At 32.5% G+C, this 20,788-nt stretch overlaps 4 protein-coding genes across 4 annotated transcripts; 1 reads left to right on the plus strand and 3 right to left on the minus strand.

The window, feature by feature from the left end:
• Positions 1–197: 197 nt before the first annotated feature.
• On the minus strand, positions 198–2,731 carry F4817DRAFT_332175 (uncharacterized protein). The gene has a single exon (XM_049302623.1). The coding sequence runs from the start codon at positions 2,403–2,405 to the stop codon at positions 552–554; it is 1,854 nt and encodes a 617-aa protein (XP_049160966.1). The 5' UTR covers positions 2,406–2,731; the 3' UTR covers positions 198–551.
• A 168-nt stretch (positions 2,732–2,899) lies between these two features.
• On the plus strand, positions 2,900–4,817 carry F4817DRAFT_332178 (emp24/gp25L/p24 family/GOLD-domain-containing protein). The gene is made up of 3 exons (XM_049302624.1): positions 2,900–3,360; positions 3,483–3,785; positions 3,959–4,817. The coding sequence occupies exons 1-3, from the start codon at positions 3,157–3,159 to the stop codon at positions 4,106–4,108; spliced, it is 657 nt and encodes a 218-aa protein (XP_049160967.1). The 5' UTR covers positions 2,900–3,156; the 3' UTR covers positions 4,109–4,817.
• A 238-nt stretch (positions 4,818–5,055) lies between these two features.
• Positions 5,056–7,474, minus strand: F4817DRAFT_44624 (casein kinase I). The gene is made up of 4 exons (XM_049307484.1): positions 6,777–7,474; positions 6,590–6,659; positions 6,380–6,528; positions 5,056–6,320 (listed from the first exon to the last, which is right to left on the minus strand). The coding sequence occupies exons 1-4, from the start codon at positions 6,903–6,905 to the stop codon at positions 5,340–5,342; spliced, it is 1,329 nt and encodes a 442-aa protein (XP_049160968.1). The 5' UTR covers positions 6,906–7,474; the 3' UTR covers positions 5,056–5,339.
• A 3,453-nt stretch (positions 7,475–10,927) lies between these two features.
• On the minus strand, positions 10,928–12,755 carry F4817DRAFT_332191 (DUF689-domain-containing protein). The gene is made up of 2 exons (XM_049302625.1): positions 11,676–12,755; positions 10,928–11,618 (listed from the first exon to the last, which is right to left on the minus strand). The coding sequence occupies exons 1-2, from the start codon at positions 12,400–12,402 to the stop codon at positions 11,311–11,313; spliced, it is 1,035 nt and encodes a 344-aa protein (XP_049160969.1). The 5' UTR covers positions 12,403–12,755; the 3' UTR covers positions 10,928–11,310.
• Between the last annotated feature and the right edge of the window lie 8,033 nt (positions 12,756–20,788).

Consider the following 20,788-nt stretch of genomic DNA (forward strand, 5'->3'; position numbering starts at 1 on the left):
CGTGATATTAGCCTACACTATCAAACCTATAAGAGAACACTTTTACAAGGGTCCAATAACGTTGACAAGGAATTGTGAAAAGAATGATTATCACCTTCTATCTCCTTTCTATTACTTAAATCATTCCATACTACAAGGTCATTAACACAAAGATCCGTACTCAAATCTTCAACATGACCATTCATTATTCATTATCAACTTTGTAGGCCGGCTAACCAGCTCCGAGCTAACAGACTACAACATCAACAGGCTTAACAAGCAAGTTATAAGCACACAGCTTATAAGTAATTAATCGGCACCAATCACTTCATCTCATATCATCGTCGAACCGTAAAGATGGGGGTGATAAAAGGCATACGGCATTCTCAGCCCTATGCGTAAGTATGTTATGTTAATGTTAACTTATCTTACTATCGTAACCTCATCCGGCTTGCCCTGATGCCAATTCATCGTGTCGGCCTACCCAGTCGTAGGTAATCGTAGTCAGCCGTATCACTAGGTATTCTCTTCCTCGTACCTCATCCCAGCTTACTCTCACACTTCATACGGCCCTACTTCTTCTGCCTCTTGGCGCTCTTGTCGCTGCTGGCGCTCAGCACGCTGGCACTTCTCTTATGCCCATTGCTGCTGCTCCCTGGTCGTAGCCCCTTACCCTCAATCCTGCTCTCCGTATCATCTGCATTCGCGGTCCCACCACTGTCGCCGTTAACGTCTCCGTTCGTTGCGATATTAGTCGCAGATGCCTCGCCATTAGTCTTCCCAGCAGCATCTCCGTCAACCGCGGTATCTTCTTTCTTATCCTCGTCATTCATCGTAGCGGTACCCTCCGACTCTCTAGATTTACCTTCATTCTCTGGCTGTGAAGGGGCCAGTGCTTTCTCACGCTCAGCCTTCTTAGCTTTCTCGAGCTTAATCTCGGCATCAATCTTGTCGTTCATCTTTCGCATGTCTAGGAGCACGCCGATGGAATTGAGCAACTTCTCCATTTCCTCTACTACTGCCCTCGTAGGCATGTTGAGTCTGCTCGGGATATCTAGCTCGGCTAGGGTATTGGTAATACGCTGGTGCTGAGCATTACTCTTTGTTGTGAGGATCTTATTTATTCGTTCGTAACGGAACGTTGGTCCTGAAGGCAAACGATCGTGGTGTGATACGCCGTATATTTGTTCTTCCTGTTCGGTGAGCTTCTTTCTCTCGGGCTGGGCCCCCTTCTTGGCAGGACGTTCGGGACGCTCGCCGCCTCCGATAGAATCACGATGACCCGTCGACGAAGCTGCGATGCTCTCCCGGCGGGTTTCTGATATCGGAGTAGAGTTGGGGTGATTGGAGGGGTGCGCTGAGGGATGAGCTGATGCAGGCGTGTTCGCACCGTTAGCTTCCATAAGTGACTTTCGTTTCTTGGTCTTGTCCACATTCATGAGATTCTGAAGAAGCGTCTGTAATCCAGCACTGGACTTGAACGCATTGATATCTTGTTCCGTGTGTGGGTAGTCAAGACGGTTGTAAAGCTCACGACGTTCTTGGTTGAGCTTCTCCTGGCGGGCAAGTATTCGGCGTACTTCAACAAGCAGCAATTCTTCTTCCTGAGCTTCGTCCCTAGATCTAGACAAGGCTTCTGCTGCGAACATCTTGCGTTTTGTCTCCGAGACGGGGTTGAAATTAGCCATGACCTCATGAAGCGCAAATTCAGCTTGGGTCATGTACTGAACAGGCTTCTGGACGGCCATCATCTTTGCCGCAACTTCGTAATACCGAGCCTTCAGATCCTCCAAAGTCCGCCCCTTAGGTGCCGGGACTACGGCGGTCTTAGGGTCGGTAGTGTCTGGCCCCTCGCCATTCGTTATATTATCGTCTAGCTTCGGTTGATAATCATATCTATCCCATATCAGAGGCCACCTAAGGTCGAAGTTTCTAGCAAGATCGAATAGGTAATCTGTTTCATCCTTCGTCCATTCATCGCTCTTTAAGTTGGACTTGTATTGGTCGTCGCTGTATTGAGGAATGTCCACTTGTACGTTAAACTTAGAAAACCCCGAGTCTTCAAGTTCCGCCGATTTATCTTCCACATTAGTCCCATTCTCCCCGTTTTGCTCATCCTGCGGTCTTGTCTGATCTTCCGTCTGCTTCCTCCAATGCCGTAGATGTAGTGACTGATCGCTTCGCGCTGAGTTGCGGAAAGGACGTAATTCCCATCGCGCAGCCGGCTTCCTACTTCCAAATCGCCGCTTTTTGAATGAAGATAACTCCGGGACAATTGCTATAGGATTATCGCCTCCTAAGTTTTGTACCTCCCTTGCTAAACCCTTCAAACTCGGTCGGGGGACATTCGTCTTCTGTTTTTTGGCTGGTCGCGAACCAGCATCAAGCGGCAGGTTGAGGACATCGCGGACGTCATGGGAGGCCATGTTATGAGGCTATTACTGTAGTTTCGGTAATTTTCGCCTTACTTGGTTATTGAAGGGTAGGGATGACTACTGGAGGAAACGGCGGGAGTACGAAATAGGAAGGGCGGTTTAATGGCCGAAGACGGAAATATTAAACTATATACGCGTAATAACACATGGCAGAAGAATAATGAAGAGAGGTTCTTCGAGATAGTGTGGACTTCTCGGCGCGTCTATTTGATGTTTCGTTTATTGGAGTGGATGACGCTATTTTACCGTGGAAATAGAGGATCGCGCATTGATTTTTGGTGGTGCAAAAACGGTTGATTGAGACTGCAAAATTATTCGAACCTTATGCGTCAAAGAGGAGTATTGAAAAACAGGGGCACATACTTTCCCACCTGCCTGCCAATGCTTCTCACCTAGCTTCTCCATCACGTGGTCAGCATATCAACTTATCGATATACCACTGTAAGTTTAGTGCCAATGCCAGTGCCAGGGGACTCCTTTCGGACCTTTCCAGCAGCCCAGTTGCACTTCAGGCCATTGCAGCACTGTCTAACCCCTGTACAGGCCATTTTTTCGAACGTGGCACCTTGGAATTTAGAGTCCGCGAGAGCTTCACACGGCTGGCTTGACAATACAATCCAAACAACACCTAATTTGCCAACGCCCGTCGTCAACCATTCGACCCGACCCTAAACAAATCCCGATACAACCAATTGAAAAAAAAGATAACATAATAAATTCGACAAGTACGCTACCGACAACGATGAGGGTGCTTCTTCCCCTCCTGATGCTGGGCTCCGTCGCCCATGCGCTCTACTTCTTCCTCGACGGCACGAACGCGAAATGCTTCTTCGAGGAGCTGCCCAAGGACACACTAGTCCTCGGACATTACCAGGCCGAGGAGTGGGACGACAACACACATTCCTGGGCCAAGCACGACGGCATCAGCATCTACATCTCCGTTGACGTTAGTCCTACTTCCACTCCCACGCTTCCGCCTTAATATCAGCTCTTCCTCCGGTCCAGAGCAGATGCGCAAAACAACCCAACCCAACCCAATCATAGCGATCCCACTAACCCCCTCCCTAGGAAGTCTTCGACAACGACCACCGGGTAGTCTCGCAGCGGGGATCCTCGTCGGGCAAATTCACCTTCACGGCGGCCGAGTCGGGCGAGCACAAGATCTGCTTCACGCCGAGCAGCAGCAGCGGGCGCCCAGGCTGGCTTTCGGCCGCACAACCCAACGGCGGCATCAAGCTGACCCTCGACCTCGCCATCGGCTCCTCCGAGATCGAGTCTACCGATAAGACCAAGCTCATGGACATCTCCCAGCGCATCCGCGACCTCAACGCCCGCCTCCAGGATATCCGCCGCGAGCAAATCTTCCAGCGGGTAAGTTTATTATTCTTTCTCATCCCATTTGGTCATTTTTATCTTCAGCAGAAGGAAGAGAGGGGGTGGTAGAAAAGGGGGGGGTTCACCGTCTCGTAGATCGTGACAGATTCGGTTTAAATATAGCCCAAGAATCCAGCTGTGAAATACTAACACTCTCCTCAAACCCACAGGAACGAGAAGCCGAGTTCCGAGATCAATCCGAGTCTACTAACTCACGTGTTGTGCGCTGGATGGTTATCCAGCTTGTCGTTCTCGGTATTACATGCGCCTGGCAGCTGTCTCATCTCCGGTCTTTCTTCATCAAGCAGAAGCTTACTTAAGTCCGCGACGATCATGTTGTTATCAGTAGGCAAGGGGAGTTTTGGTTTGTACGAAAGCTGTCACGGTTAACGCAGCTTACGGTAAACGGGAGAAGGATTACGAAGGTGATGATACTTCGGGTGTTATAACTATGGCCGGTCGTCATGTACTGATTACATTACCACGTTGGAACGGAAACCGTCTACCATTAGATTCTACCATTAGATGGACTCACTTGTCCCGTTGGAAGAATTTTACAGGCAAAATTTTGTGCACGTAGGGACAGATTAGCATCAGAATATGTTTATTTTCAGAGGATGCCACCGGCCAGTGACGAGCACATATTAATAAATTACGGTAGTACTACTAGGCTAGGACGGTATAGTATCACGTATCAATCGATCGAATGCAACATAAGTCCCAATGTATATCTCTTTGAATCAACTTACGGTGCAACGCTCAGCACCGAAATCATTATGAATCTCTTCTTTTCTGTCCTATACCTCCCATCTACCGACTCAACACTTCCATGCTTCTCAGGCACCGACTGCGAGATCCCCTCCTACTATAGCCACTCTGCGCTCTCCCTCCTCCATATACTACTTCTGCTTAATACAAAACCCGTCTCAACTCTCGGGTCCCCCTCCCCCTCCCCCTGCTTCTTAATTATGAACGGTGTATAAAGGGATGGGATAACAAAAAAAACGAAACCCGATCCCAATGCTCGCCAACAGTGCAAATCCCACCAGCGCCGTGCTGCGCGCTACTAATTAAACGACCTGTGTCTATCTCATAAAAACGAGAGTCGTGAAAGGAAAAGATATTCATTCGTGTCTCGGGTAACGCCAAGCCTTGATCCTAATAGGAAATCATGTATTCGATTGGCCGTCTTCCCGGGCTTTGTAGGGGTATTATTCCGCAAATTTGCGTAGGGTGATCCAGGCTGCGATTCAACATGTTGATAAGTCTGTTGCTTCAAACATACACATCGAATGCGGCAGCACTATCGAGGCTCTTAGCCCACGCAAGCAAAATCCATCGAGAAGACAACTATGGAATGACACACAACGACCAAGACTTAGTAGGATGAACACCTTAGACCAGGATGCATTAGTAGTAATAAAAATCGGCGCAGGAACTCCATCCAGGATCAGTTCTAGTCTATAAGATCGCCAGTATGCCACGTTAGATTGGGTTTAACCTATCATTTTATCAGCTCTATGCTCGTTGCTAATATAGGCGACGCTCGAACTAACCGCAGCAAAGGACCTTCATGAATTTCTGAAATCCTGTCGGTTGGGTTTCTGACGCTATTCCATTGCCCGCGGCCGGCGATCCCATATTCGCTTGGGGTGCCATCCTCGTTGGTAAGTTTTGGTTGCTGTTCTGGAATTGGGCTTGGGTTGAAGGAGTTGGTGTAGCCATGTCCCGAAGGCCCCCCACCGCGCTACCTCGCTGCGCTGCCGTGGCGCCGAGGGCGTTTTGCCGGCGCTTGTCCGTCGGTCTGGCTGGAGACGGAGGTGGGGGCTGCGCGGCGTTTAAACGCTCGTGAGTAAGGCCGCCAGGGGCGTTAATACGAGATTGGTTGTGCAACTCTCTGGCAGAGAGACCCGGCTGCTTATTCGGGTTGTGGTAAGGTCCAGGCTTGTGCATAGCATCCCAGCCCTTGGACGACTCCTTGCTAATCTTCATCCAGTCGTACTCGCCATCCTCCACCTCACCGGTGTTCTTAAGAGCCTGGGTGAATAGTTCACGCAGGTAATCGTAGTCGGGAGTATCTTCGAAACCGAGGTTCCTCACGTAAGTGAGGTACTTGCTAAACTCCTCTGGGAAACCTTCGCATAGATCCTTTATGGGTGTGGTCTGCTTCTTTTCGCCAATCTTCTCGTATTTCTGCTTATTCGTCGCAGCCTTCAGGCCCTGCCAGGGAAGTCCACCTCGGAGGAAGTACATGAACACATGGCCGAGAGCTTCTAGATCGTCTCGCCGTGACTGTTCGCGTCCAAGATGGGTATTGATACTCATGTATCGGGCAGTTCCGGACAAGGACTTTCGCTCTCGATACGGAATATGTTGTTTTGTCTTCGGGTCTCGGTACTGTTTGGCCATACCAAAGTCAACGACGTGAATAACATTCGCGGCTTTGGTCCCAGGACGACCGATGAGGAAGTTGTCGGGCTTGATATCTCTGTAGATGAGATTCTTCTCGTGAATGGTTTGCACTCGGGAGAGCTAGAATCCAGTTTAGTTCCTGCGCGTAATTGACTCATAAAATTCCGGGGACGAATTACCATTTGCTTCGCTACCATGACAACGGTCTTGATAGTGAATCTTCGGTTGCAGTGGTCGAACAGGTCTTCCAACGAGGGTCCAAGCAAATCTATGACAAGAATATTATGCAGGCCTTCCTGTCCAAAATAATAGACATTGGGGATACCAGCTAAGAAACGAAGCTTGTCAGTTACAAAAAGTATACGGATGAAACACATTAGTTGACTTACGGCATCCGACAAGAATCTTGTATGTACGATATTCATCTCGTAATTGCGGCGCATCGCTCTTCCGTGGTTCCTGCCAAGCGTGTGTGGTTAGAACTAGACGCCTTGTATGGTGCGGTGATTGAGGATTGACCAAGGGGCATAGGAGCCTTGCCGACGATAAATGAAAATAGAGTCAATATTTACTTACAAACTTGATGGCGACTTGCTGGTTGTTCAGTAAATTGGTGCCTTCGAAAATGACACCGAATGATCCTTCGCCAATCTTCTTTCCCACCCTATAGTGGACGCCCACGACGTTTGACGACGAGGAGGCCATTGTGGATGTATGAAGCCGTTGTCGATTGGGAGTCGGAGACCAGCAGAAGACGGGAGCAACACGGTCGGAAGGGGCCTACAGGAGAGCGAGTGTCGCCTGGTCCGACACGAGTATCCTAGATACTCGAAACGACTCAGAAAAACCGAAAGCTCATCCCCTCGAGTTGCGTATAAATTAATTAAGACTCGAGCAGCTGAACTGACGGGATTAGTCAATCCTCGTAGGTGGTTGTTGGGTGAATTGATAGATCGGGATGGATTGAAAAGCGACTTGAGAAAGTGAAGATCAGGAAGGGAGGAATTTGGGGAGAAGCGGTCGGGGAACGGCAGTGGCTAGAGTGGCAGCAGAGTGGCTAAGGAAGTGAAAGTTGCAGGTGGCCCAACTGCGCCGCGACCCCCTTTAGCCTTGATTCAAGGTGTACCTAGGTACATGAAATACAACTGGGTCAATCAGGTACTTCGTACTAGCCAAATTGCAGCGTATTTTAGGCGGGGCCTAGGTAATTTTAGGTAGTGCTGGGGGGGGGCCACCTGAATCACCACCGGAACAGAAGCTTAACTGAAAGCAGGCAGTAAAAGGCTGGGCATTGGGGCAATGGGAGGCCAAGGCACCAACTCACCCGGCCAGGGTCTTTAAATTCCAATCAAGACAAGTCCGGCGCAACAATCCGATTGTCAGTTGCTGTAGTGAATAATAATCGACGAATTACAAAGTAGCGTCCTTTAGTAAATAAATGCACAGTTGGTTACAATGACCACCTTTGTTTAGAAAAGATTTCTTATAAAGAATATTTACAAAAGAGTCCAGAATATGTGTATAGGTATGTAAAGGGGAGAAAGAAATACAAAATATCGGTCTGTCCGTTACATGGCCTGGACCCTTGAAGTTGTTATTAGTTTAGGAGCTATCCTAACCTTGGTACCTCCCATGCAACTATGCTCGTTGTTCGGCAAAATTATTGGTGCCCCTGGCTGTAAATCACAAAAGAAGCATTTTTGTCCAGAACTTTAACCAGCTAAACCGATCTTTAAAATCGCATTTACATCATCTTAAATATTCAATGTTCTTATCGAAATAGAGTTAGGTTAGATTATTGCAAAGCAAATAAATTGCTAGCTTCCAAAATGTTAAAATGGTCACCAAGCATCGCATTGACGATCAATCATCACGGGCCAACAACTGTGCAGTACAAATGTATGAAGGGGGTGTGAGATTGGGGTGATCCGAACCAGACCTGACAAAGGTGCATTAGGTCCGTGGACATGCTACACATTTATGCATTCATTCTCAAACTGACAAAACCGTAAGATCTTAATAATATCGCGAAAGGCCATTCTACTACATATCAATCAATTGTCTTTTGCCAGGCTTACGAAAAAAAAAAATTCTAAATCAAGGCTCCGTACCTGATAGAGTTCATTGGCTATTGGAGAATTGAATATCCTAGTTGGTTAGATCTCTATCAAAGCCAAGAGTTATATTCCACCAATTATTCTCGTTTTGCAATACCTGCTGACCTTTGAGACTCCAGTCAGTTTTGTGTTTCTTTTATCACCAGTCCACGATGTATCATGAGTATCTTGAGCATAACTAGAATATTTGTGACTTATATGTATATACTCTCTCCAGCGATAAAGCTTACCTATTCAGCTGGTAAGGCGGCTATCGCCGATCTAAGTGGCATACTAGATTTCGAATCCGATCGATCCGCTTGCATTTATCTCCAATTTACCTCCGAGCTCTACGTAATTGCGAGCTTCCTAAGCGAGATAGCCAACTGAACAATTCAACAACTGCATTTACGTAGAGATAAGTGCCATGTACATAATAAACCCGCGTACTCGTAATCGATAGGAAACTTCTTTACCTCGGATACAGCGTCATAAACAGGTACCTAACCTGGTGGGTATTCATTCCAAACTCGTGATATTGAGGCTCTCCAAATTGGCATACACCCACTCATAAATCGTGGGCGGCCGCTTATTTAATAATCAAGATATTAAGACGAGGGTACCCGAACTGTTATTGCCATCAGATAATGCGAAAAGGTCCAATAAGAGAAAAATTTCATACGTCAACAAAGTCGTCTTACATGAGCCAATTTCCTATTAAGCACATTACATGTACACGTGTATATTTACACCAGAGCCGCTATAACAGGTGGATCTGTCCTAACAACTCAGTAGCAACACAGAAACAGTTTGCTACGCAGGTCAAAGACACGTCGAATCCTACCCAATAGTTTGCCAAGATTGTCAACCCCATAGCTGAAAACAGCCTTACCATTGGTGCCGAGTTTTTCCGAGCGAAGCAGAGCTGAAATCGGAGCAAACATAAAACCTGTAAGCAAGGATTTCAGACTCAGCCACCAACATGTTCCCTATCGGGATCAGAGCTGAGTGGCGCAAGTCCCGAGCCGTTGAGATATGCGTAGTCCCGAATTCTTGTTTCGACCTCATCCTATTCCGCGATTATATCTAACCCGTCCCTGCTCAATGATAATGAGAGTATGCAGATGAAGTCGCATTCAACACCGACACTCCCTACGTTTCAACTATGTCGTCAGAGGCTGCATCCCACCGGAAGAGGGAAAGACACCAGTTGTTGTCCTTGTGTCTTAGAGCGGGCCTGTAAAACAAGCACCGCATACAAGACAGGTAACTAGCTTCGGTTTAGGAGAGAAAAAAGGGATGTGCTAGCTCAGCCCTGTTCGTGTCTAAGTCAATTTATTTATAGTTCCAAAATAAGAGCGAGAAATAAGTTGTTGATAATAGGAGACAAAAAAAACTTCAACTCCAAAGATCAATACCCACCATATGCATTCATTCAGAACAGGTAGCATATTTTCTATCCTGTCCTATGCTAGTCTCAAGCGTAGATATTCTGCAAAACTTAGAGGGTTCATCTAACCCTTAGCCAGAGCAGCTGAGCTACGGTTGTCTCAACAAGTGAAGCTTAGGAATGGTAAACCGGTTGCTAATGGATACTTTAGGTCAACAGAAGGCGCTCCCGCTGCCTAGCAACAGCAAACAGCAACCTTCAAGATGGCTAAGGAATTCATTCAGACCTCAAAAATAAGCCAGCCGGTATGTCCTAGGCCTAGTCGGATATTTGAGTTCAAGATCACAGCAAGTAAGATTCACTTAAGTAGATCATTCATACATATTACTATTCCAGGGTCAGTAATACACATAATCTTCTACCTAGTCTACGCATTTACATTTTAATTTCCTAATTTAAACGCCGGTGTGTAATAATTTCAAAGTCCTTGATACAACTAATACTTGTGAATATTTGTGATATTTGAAACTTCGTCCATAGGTTAATATCCATGATCCACAACCGATTGACAAGGTTGACTTCATGTTCATCACAAGCCAAATTCTATTCACGATTCATTTTTATAAGGTCATAGTTCCACTTGGAGGTGACGTCTAGGGGTATTTAACATATGCAAAAAAGGCATAGAATTGATCCAAAGTTTCTGTTATTCTACTTAACGGGAGCCCATAGTAAAATATTATAGAAGTCAATATATCTAAGAAAGTAGATAAAATCATAGCAAGTATGAAAAGTAAGAGACGGTATCCGTCATTGCATTAAGTACCAAATTTCTCCAAGCTTATAATCTAGTGGTCCTCTACTACATATTTACTAAGAATACTATATAATAGATTGTCGTACGCATGGGTTCTCACACTCCTCCCTTACTCTGGTACTTAGAAGTAGCCGTTGGATGCTAGCTAGAATTCTAATGGTTAAGGATAAGAAGGGCATATTGGCGCTGATTCTTTATACATAATATGACATAGCTATTCACAGGCAACATAGGCAGTCTTTAAACTCAGCTCACAGATACTTAAAAGGGATTTTCCAGTACGGAAGTTGGACGATTAAGCCGGGGAAACCACTTATGGATTACACATATACCTTATAGATTCCATAGATATGTTTAAGGCAGGCGTTAGGTTAGCTACGCATTCCCTATCAAATCACGATACTAAAACTAATTCATCAAGATGTCTTCGGGATCCTTGTATATTCTTAAGATTCGAAGGAATCTAAGAGTCACATGTGGTAAAGGATTTCCGAGAAATCCTAGCTAAGCTATTCGGAAGGTTGAGGCTAAAACGCAAACGAGCTGCCAAATTCATCTATAAATCTATGTATCATCATCTTTGTGGATGTATCATGCTTTGTCATGATATTGATCATGCCTTGTATAAAACCGTGTTTTTAGTCCCCCCAAACCCCGTTTCCCTCGGATATAACGCGGCCAAGATTCATGCGGCCTGCAATGCTTAAGGCAGTATGCTTCATTAAGTCGATATCGTGATATAGCTTGTCGGTATGTCCTATGAACCAAGTGACTGAGCCGGAAATGGCTGCAGCGCTCACAATACTATCATAGTTGAACAACGTTGTTAAGTAGTCGGACTTCCTCTCCTGGCTTGAATGCCGGCAATCCTATATAGGGGCATCCATCACATCGGAAAGCATCGCCTAGTGAGCAGTTTCCGCAGGATCCGACCTTGCCCTTTACGGTGAAGTCCACTTCGGTTAGATCGTTGGAGTCAAGCTTCAGAGCCTGAAGTTTCTCGTCGGCTTGCTTCCTTCTTGCTGCATCTTCGGCCTCCAGCTTCTGAGCCAGACCACATGTGCAATCCTTGCAAGCACGTCTTCGCTTGCCGACCTTCGGTACGCATTCCGCAGCTGCAATACAGGTTAGGGCTTAGTACTGAATGAAGCCTATGGGGAAAGACTACTTACGAATAGCCAAGGGTTTATTCAAGTCTTCCTCTGTCAACAAGGTATCCTCGTCGATTAGCTCGTCATCGTCCTCAGGAGCGTCAAAGTCATAGCTAAGGTCCACAAAACCAACACCTGCAGGGGTTGACTTCACAGTGGGAGGCACCATGTTAAGCCTTGCATCCTTCCCGTTGGCTTGGTGAACAGTAACATTCTTTACTGCAGGGCCGGCGGCACTTCTCTTCTTGTTCTTGCCTAGTCCCAGTTTAAGAGGAACTGCACTAGCAGCGCCATCATCTGGCTTTGAGAATCCGTCGTCGCCAGGCAGCAAGCCGGATAGGAGGGCCTCTCGCGCATCAGGTCCCTGACTATTCTGTGCTAGGGAGCCGTCTTGCGCTTGGATCTTTCCTCCAATTTTGAGTGTTGGTACGATCTTAGCGAAAACATCGCGATTGAGAAGGAGTCTTGATTCAGCACGCGTGCCATCGGCGTCTGTGAGGACCAAGATTAGGTCATAGGTTGCGTCGGGAAGGTTAACAAGACCGGCAGAAAGACGGTCAAGCATCTGCAAGTCGGTAACAGACCGGTCGTGGGCGGCTAAGACGTTTCGTAACTTCTCCTCATGACTGGCAATAGACGGAGGGGCAAGGAGTAGGGTTCGGGGGCCTGAGGAGCCATTTTGGGTCGGGGTTGAGCCGAATACATCGAAGTCCGATGTGTTATCGATTGTGACGATTGAGGGAGACATGATGGAGGTTCTATGCGCCCGATGCGCCTCCTAGTCGAGGATTGTTGCGGAAGGATTGTTGTGTCGGTGAACTCAATGAACTCAAGAGGTAATAATGTTAAGTACCTTATCCGCGGGGCAAAATGGGTGCAGGTAAGGGCGAGGGGGCAACTAAACAATCTAGGCTTTCGAGGTTCTTTGTGATAGAAATTCCTTAAGTTATCGGATTTGCTGTTATTTATTTGGCGGTAGGGTGAATTAGTGTTCGGATTACAAATTGATTTTGAGAAGTTCTTTTACTGGATTACCTAAGTCGAAGGCTTTCACAGGTTGAGTCAGGTATGGTAGGGGAAGAGCGTCTTTGCTAAGCTAGGTGATTAAGAGAAAATTATTGACTGTGACGAAATGTTTCTCCTCGCAAACTGTTATCAGATCCGATTGCGGCGCTAAGTATTTCGTACTGCAACCTTACCCCATTTTAATGATAGCATTTGGTACTAGGTAGTAATTTCTAAGAGCTGATTGGCAGGGAACTGATTACAGCGTGCTGATTGGCGCCGAACTCTAATGCTTTTACATTTTAACACCAATGTTTTAAAACCGAAGGCCCCCTTGTAAAAGGAACCATAAAAGCCCGACTTTTAATAAAGCTTAAGTTTTTTTAAACTTTACTTGTTATAGTTAAGTATTTAAGTATATATTTATGTTTAAATTAAAAAATAAGTTAATATATTACGTTATTATTTAAAATTATAATTTTATAATATTATAATGTTATAATTATAAAAGGTAATAAAGATTTAATTATTAAAACGTTATTTTTAATTTTATATATGTTATATTTGGTTAAATTTATTAAATTTTTTAATTTTATAAATTATTTTATAAAAATAACCGCTTTAATATTATTTGTAAAAATAAAGTAACATATATTTAAACGAAATAAATGGTTAATTTATAATAATAATAAATAAGTAAATATTAATAATTAAAAATAATATATTATGTAATGTAAAAATATATTTAATAAGTTTTATTTTATTAATTTTAAATTTTATTTTATTATTTTTTTATTAATGTATTTTAATATATATTAAAAATGAAATTAATTATGATAATAAAAGTTAAAAAGGTTAAAAAAAAGTAATTATTTATATATATAAAAGTAATTAAACGTTTAAGTTATATAAAAGTTAATAATAATCGAATATAATTAATTATTGTTATTATAAAATTATTTTATAAGTTAACGGTATATTAAAATTTTACCGGTTTTAACTTTTTAAATTTACGGGTGTTATAAAAACAATTATAAAATAATATATTTCGGGGAATTTTTTTTAAAATTTATTTTACTGTTTTATACGGTTTGGTTTTTTAGTTAAAATTTAAATTTTTTAAATATATAATTTTTTATTTAAATAAAAGTTAAATATAATTAATTGTTATTTAAATAAAGTTATTATTATAATAATAAAATTAAATATAATAATAATAAAAGATAATAATAAAAAATGGTAATAAAAGATAATTTAAAAAAATTAAAAAAAGTAAAAAAAAAATAAAAATTTATATAATAATCGGGTAGGTAATGTTAAAATATATAAATTAATAATATTGTTATTAAAAAATAAATAATTGTTATAAAAAAATAATAATTTTTTTTCGGTATTAATTTATTATAAAAAATAATTAACGCAATTTTTTAATATAATAAAAATAACGTAATTAAAAATTTACGCAAGTTTTTTAAATAATATTAATAAATTAAGTAATAATTTACATATTTATTATATAATTTTAAACATAATTTTATTATGTTAAAGTTTTTTTTAAATATATTGCGATAAATTTATTAAATGTAAAAATTAATAAAATTAAAAAAATTATTATATTATATTAAATATATTAAAGTTATATGTTTTTTGTATTATATAATATAATTTAATATTTAAATAAAGTTATGTTATTAATAATGTTATTATTATATTTAAAATTAATTTTTTTAAATTTTATAACGTGTAAATTTATTATAACGTTATTATTTTAATCGTTATTATTAACGGTAATAAAAGATTGTAAAAAAAAAAAGGGTAAATTTATTATTAAAATTATTAAACCGTTAATATTTTTAACCGATATGTTTATTATCGTTTTTATTATATACGTGGTTATATGGATTAAAATTTATAATTTAATTATTAAAAAAATAATATTAATAAATATTATTATTAATTATTTTATTATTTTTGTTATTTTTATTATTTTTATTATTTTTATTATATATATTATTATATAAATTAAAATTTATAATTTAATTGTTAATAAAATAATATTAACAAATATTATTATTAATTATATTATTATTTTCATTATTTTTATCGTTTTTATTATATATGTTATTATATAAGTTAAGATTTATAATTTAATTATTAACGGAATAATAATAATAATTTTTATTATTTTAAAATAAAAACCGTTTTTTTGAAAGTAAGCCCGAGTTTGGTAAATTAGTACGAAAAAGTAAAAATAAAGAAATTTAACTTAAAAATATATTTTTAACTTAAGTTTAAAAATATATTACATTTTTTATAAAAAATAAAAGTTTATATAAACTTTTTTTAACTTTATAAATTATAATAATATTTATTTAAAAAATAAATTAAATAAAATAAGTAAATAAATATTTTTAATAAATTTTATATAAATTTTAACATTTAAAATTATAATAATACTTTTTTATTTTTTTAAAAGTAATATAAATTAATTTAAATATATAATTAACTAAATAATATTTATTTTTGCGTTTTTTAAAAAATAAAATAATTTCCATATTTTTATTTTATAAATAATAAACGTTTTTATAAAATATTATTAAATTTTTTATATTATTAATTTTTATAAAGTTAATATATAACTTTATTATATTTACCCAATATTATTAATTTATAAAATTAAAGATTATATAAATACGTTTTAAAATAATATAAAAGTTAATAATTTAATAAGTTTAATTATAAATTAATATTATTTATTAACTATTATTATTTAACTTTACGGTATAAATTAATTAAAATATAATTATTTTTTATTAAAAAAAAAATAAATCACCGTGGGAAAATATTTAATAATTAAAAGTTAACATAAATAAGTAATAAATTATAATTAATTAATTATAAAAAAAAAAATAAAAATATATTATTTTATTATTATTTATATTATTATAAAGGTAATAAATTAAATTAATAAAAATATTATTATTAAAATAAGTAATAGTTTTTTACTTATTAAGTTTTTTTAAACATAATAAATAAACGTAGTTAAATTTTTTACTATTAAGTTATTTATTAATTTTTTTTTAGTTTTTTATTTTAAAAAACTAAATATTACCAGTTATAATATAATAAGTATAAATAATTAAATTATAATTAAAGCTTTTATTAAAATAAATAAATTGTAATAATAAATTATTTTCATTTTTGTAATTAAAATGTTTAATAATAAAAGTATATTAAAAATTAATAAAGTTAAAGGAAAAGATTATATATAATAATTTAAAACATATATTTATTATAAAATTAATATATTATAAATTATTATAGTAAAAAAAAAGGTTGTAAAAAAAGTAAAAAATTAAAAAATAATTTAATATTAAAATAAAGTTATATATTTAAATTAATATATTAGAATAATAATGTATTAAATATATAATAATTAATTAAAATAAAATATTAATTTTAATTAAATTAAAATAAATTATATTACAAATATTAAATAAAATTAAATTTATAATAAATTAAATTTAATATTATAAATAAAAAATTTTTTTTATTTTTTTAACGCTTTTTTTTTTATTTTTATCTTTTCTAAAAATAATTATTTTTACGTTAAAAACTTACTTTATACATTATTACTTAAACAGAAATAAATTAATATATATATTATTTTTTATATTAATTTTAATATTATTATTAAATTTATTATTAAAACTAAATATTAATAGTAATTTATACATAAACATTAGTAAAAATATTAAAATAACCGATTTAAACAATTTTATTTAATTTATAAAATTTCTAACTTTAAATATAACTTTTATATTTAACTTTAACACGTTTACCGGTACAAGCATTTACCTTTTAATTAATTATATTAACTTTTATTATAAAGAAATTTATTTATTTAATTATAAAAAAAAAACTTTCGTTTTTAAAATAAACGTTTTTAATATAATCGTTAAATAAAATCCTTTTTTAATAACCATAACATATATTAAACATTTATTTAATAATATATCTAATTTATAATTTACTTTTATAATTAAAAAACTTTTTAATTTTTTAATAATTTAACCAATATAATAAATATATTTATTATTATATAAACTAAATTTACTATCTTTTAAAACCCATTTATATTTTTTATAAACTATTTTATTAAATAAAAAAAAAACATAAAAACTATATATTTATATACGTAAAAGTTTTTACCTTTTAACTTTAATTAATAAATTAAAATAAAATTAAAATTTAATAAAAACTTTATATTTTTTAAACTTTTTTATCATATTATTAATTATAATTAAAATAATTAAATTAAAAATATTACATATTTTACTTAAAAAAAACAATTAATTTATTTTACTTATAAAATTTAAACTTTAAAATTAACCATTATTAAATTATTTAACTTTTTATTTTAAATTAATTTTTTATATATATATAATTTTTAAAATATAATTTAATATTTATATTTAAATATTATTTAATAATATTATTATTAACATTTATTAATTATTATTAACATTTAAATTATCTTTTATTAAAGTTTAATAATTTTATAAATTTAAAATTTTATAAATTAAAATATTATTACTTTTTATAAAATTAAACCTATTAATAATTATATAAACATATATAATTATTATTATTTTCATTTTTTTAATATAATTAAAAATATTAAATTTTATATTTTTTAATATAATAATATAATATAAAAAAGTTTTTATTTCGAAAATAAATTAAAATTTTTTAAATTTAATAATATATTATTATAAATATTTATACATTAATATAAACTTAATTATTATTATATAAACAATTTTTAACTTTAAACTTATAAAATAACAAATAATTAATTTTTTTTTCCAAAAAATAAACAAAAATAATATAATAATTTTTTTTACATATTAATATATTAAATAATAAAATATATAAAAATATATTATATAATAAAATATATAAAAATATATTATTTAATAAAATATTATTTAAATTATTTATATAAAATTTTTATTAAAAATAATATTAAAAATAAAAGAATTTTTAATTTATATATATAATAATATAATTTAATAATTTTTTTATTTATTAACTTTTTTTTTATAATAATATTTATTATATATATTATTTTATTTAATTATTATTATAAATATAATTATTACAAATATAATTATTATAAACGTAATAATTAATAAAATAAATTATTTCTTATTATATAAAATATTAATAAATTAATTTTTTATATTATAAAATTTTTTAATATTTTACCATATAATAAAAATTAACTTTAAATATTTTTTTATTTTTAATAAATTAAATATAACTTATAATAATTACTTTAATATAAATTTCCAATTATCCCAACCGTTTAATTTTAACAATATAAACAGGAATATTAAATTAAATAATAATATTATTATTTAATTAACATAACGTAAACAATATATTAACAAATATAACACATATATTACTCGTTTTATTTTTATTACCAAACTTAAAAATTATAAAAATATTTTTATATAACAAATTTAATTATTATTAAATAATCTTTAAAAATACCGTTTTAATTACGTTAAAAATAATAATAAAATGGTATTTAATAAACATATATCTTTAATAAAAAATCCAAAAAAAATAAAATAATTACAATATAATATTTTTTCGCAATTTAACTTTTAAAATATACTTTTAATATAATATAATCTTATTTTACCATAACAAAATCCCATTTTACTTTAACAAAATCTTATTTTATTTTACATAACTTTTTAACTTCTTTTTTATTTTACTTATATTTTATAACCTTATATTTATAATATTTAAAATATTTAACCTTTAAAACTTTATATACCTTTAATATAATAAAGTTATATTTTTACGCAACCTCCCTTTTATACCACCTAAAATATTCCACATAATATTTTTTATATTTATTTAACATAATAAAATTATATTTCTTTATAACTTTCCTTTTATACCACGCAAAATATTTAATAAAATATATTTTATAACTTTTTAATATAACAAAATTTTATTTATTTTTATATTAACCTTAAACTCCCACTTTACTTTATTTTACATATTATTTATAACTTTTAACCAAAAAATAATCATATTACATAATTATAATTACTTTATTTTATTTAACCTTATACTTTTATTAATATACCTTTAATAATATAAATTAATAATAAACGTTTATTTTTATTAAAAAAAATATTAAATAATATATTTTTACCTTTTACCTTTTACTTTATTAATAATATTTAATTAAACAAAATTAATATCTTTTAAATATAACGTTTATTAAATACCATTTAATTTTTTATTTTTTACAATACTTTACATTTATAAACCAATATTAATTTATAACTATTATTAAATAATACCCCGTTTTATTTTTTTATCCAAAATATTTTTAATATATAAATTAACAATATTTATATTAAATCCCATTTAATCCATAATACCATCTTTAACACTTATAAATGGCAAACTTGGTTTATACCAAATAATCCAAAACTATATTCCTTAATATATAATCCTAAAAATGTTAAAATTAATAATATATAATTTAATAAAATATTTATAAATAATACATAAAATTTTATTATTACTTTTTAATATATTATAAATAATATAAACCTTAATTTTAAATATAAAAAAAATAAATTAAAAACGCGTTTTTTTTTTAACCTATTAATAACTATTATAAAATAATATATATATTAAATTTTTAAAATAAAATATAAAATTTTAATAAATTATTTTTAAATTAATATTATTTATATTTTATTTAATATTTTAAAAATAAAATAAATAATATATTATTAAATAATTTCCCTTTTCGTTTTATTAAAACTATATATAAATCTTTTAAAAAAAAATTACAATTATAATTTTACCAATTTTAATAAAAAATTATATTATTATAATTATTTTAATTATTTTTTTTAAAATTTAAAATTAATTTAAATATATAATAAATATTACATTATTATTATAAAAAAACATTTACTATTAATTTATTAATTTATTATAATGTATATATTATATATTTATTTTTTTCTTAAATATATTAAAAAATTATAATTTTTTAAAAAAAAGTTTATAATTTTTAATTATATGTTTAAAATAATTACAAAATTTATATTAAATTTTTTTTATAATAAATTAACCAATATGTTTTATTAAAAAGTTATTAAATATATTATTATTTTTATAAATAATATGCTTTATATTGCCAAATTATTGCCACAAAACGTCTTAAATATCCTCGAAAATATATACGTTATTTAATATAATTTTTAAAAATTAAAAAAAAAAATTTAATCTTTTACTTTAATTTTTACAAATTTATAATAATAAAAGTACTATTATAATTAAAAAATAATAATTATTTTTATTATAACATATTTTTAAACAATAATTTTTAAAATATATAAAAAAATAAAAAAAAAATTTTACTTTTTAATATTTTTTTAAACGTTATTTATATACCAAATATAAACGCAAAATCAACTAATAAAACAAGTTATGTTTTTGTAGTAAAAAACGAAAACCTAATTTTTAAAAATTTAAATAAACTTTTACATATTATAAAACTTAAAGGTATTAATAGCTTTAACCAAGTTAAGGTTAAAAATTATAATAAAAATAAAATTTAAATAAAAACCTTTTAAAAAATAAAAAATATTCTACTTTTTAATAACGGAAAAAAAAATAACAAGTATAAAATTTCTAACAATTTTATTACTTTATTTAAACAAAAAAATAAAGATTTTATTTTTTTAATTATAACGTTTTTAAGATTTTTTTTTATAATAAATAATTAAATAAATAATATAAAAAAAGTACATTTTATTTAAAAATTTGTTAAAATTAAATTTAAAAATAATAAAATTTATTATAAAAATATTATAAAAAAGATTTATAATAACCAATTATATTTTTAAATATTATTAAATTTATAATTTTTAAACTTTTAAAATTTAAACTATTTTACAATAACATTTATTTAAATTTTTTTATACAATTTAAACAGTTTATTTATTAAAGATGTTAAAGAAATAATAAATCTTAAAGTTAATAAAAAGTTTAATTTTAAGCTATAAATGTATGATTTT

This window comes from Daldinia loculata (assembly GCF_022478755.1).
Source record: "Daldinia loculata strain CBS 113971 unplaced genomic scaffold F4817scaffold_13, whole genome shotgun sequence".
Classification (NCBI taxonomy): domain Eukaryota; kingdom Fungi; phylum Ascomycota; class Sordariomycetes; order Xylariales; family Hypoxylaceae; genus Daldinia; species Daldinia loculata.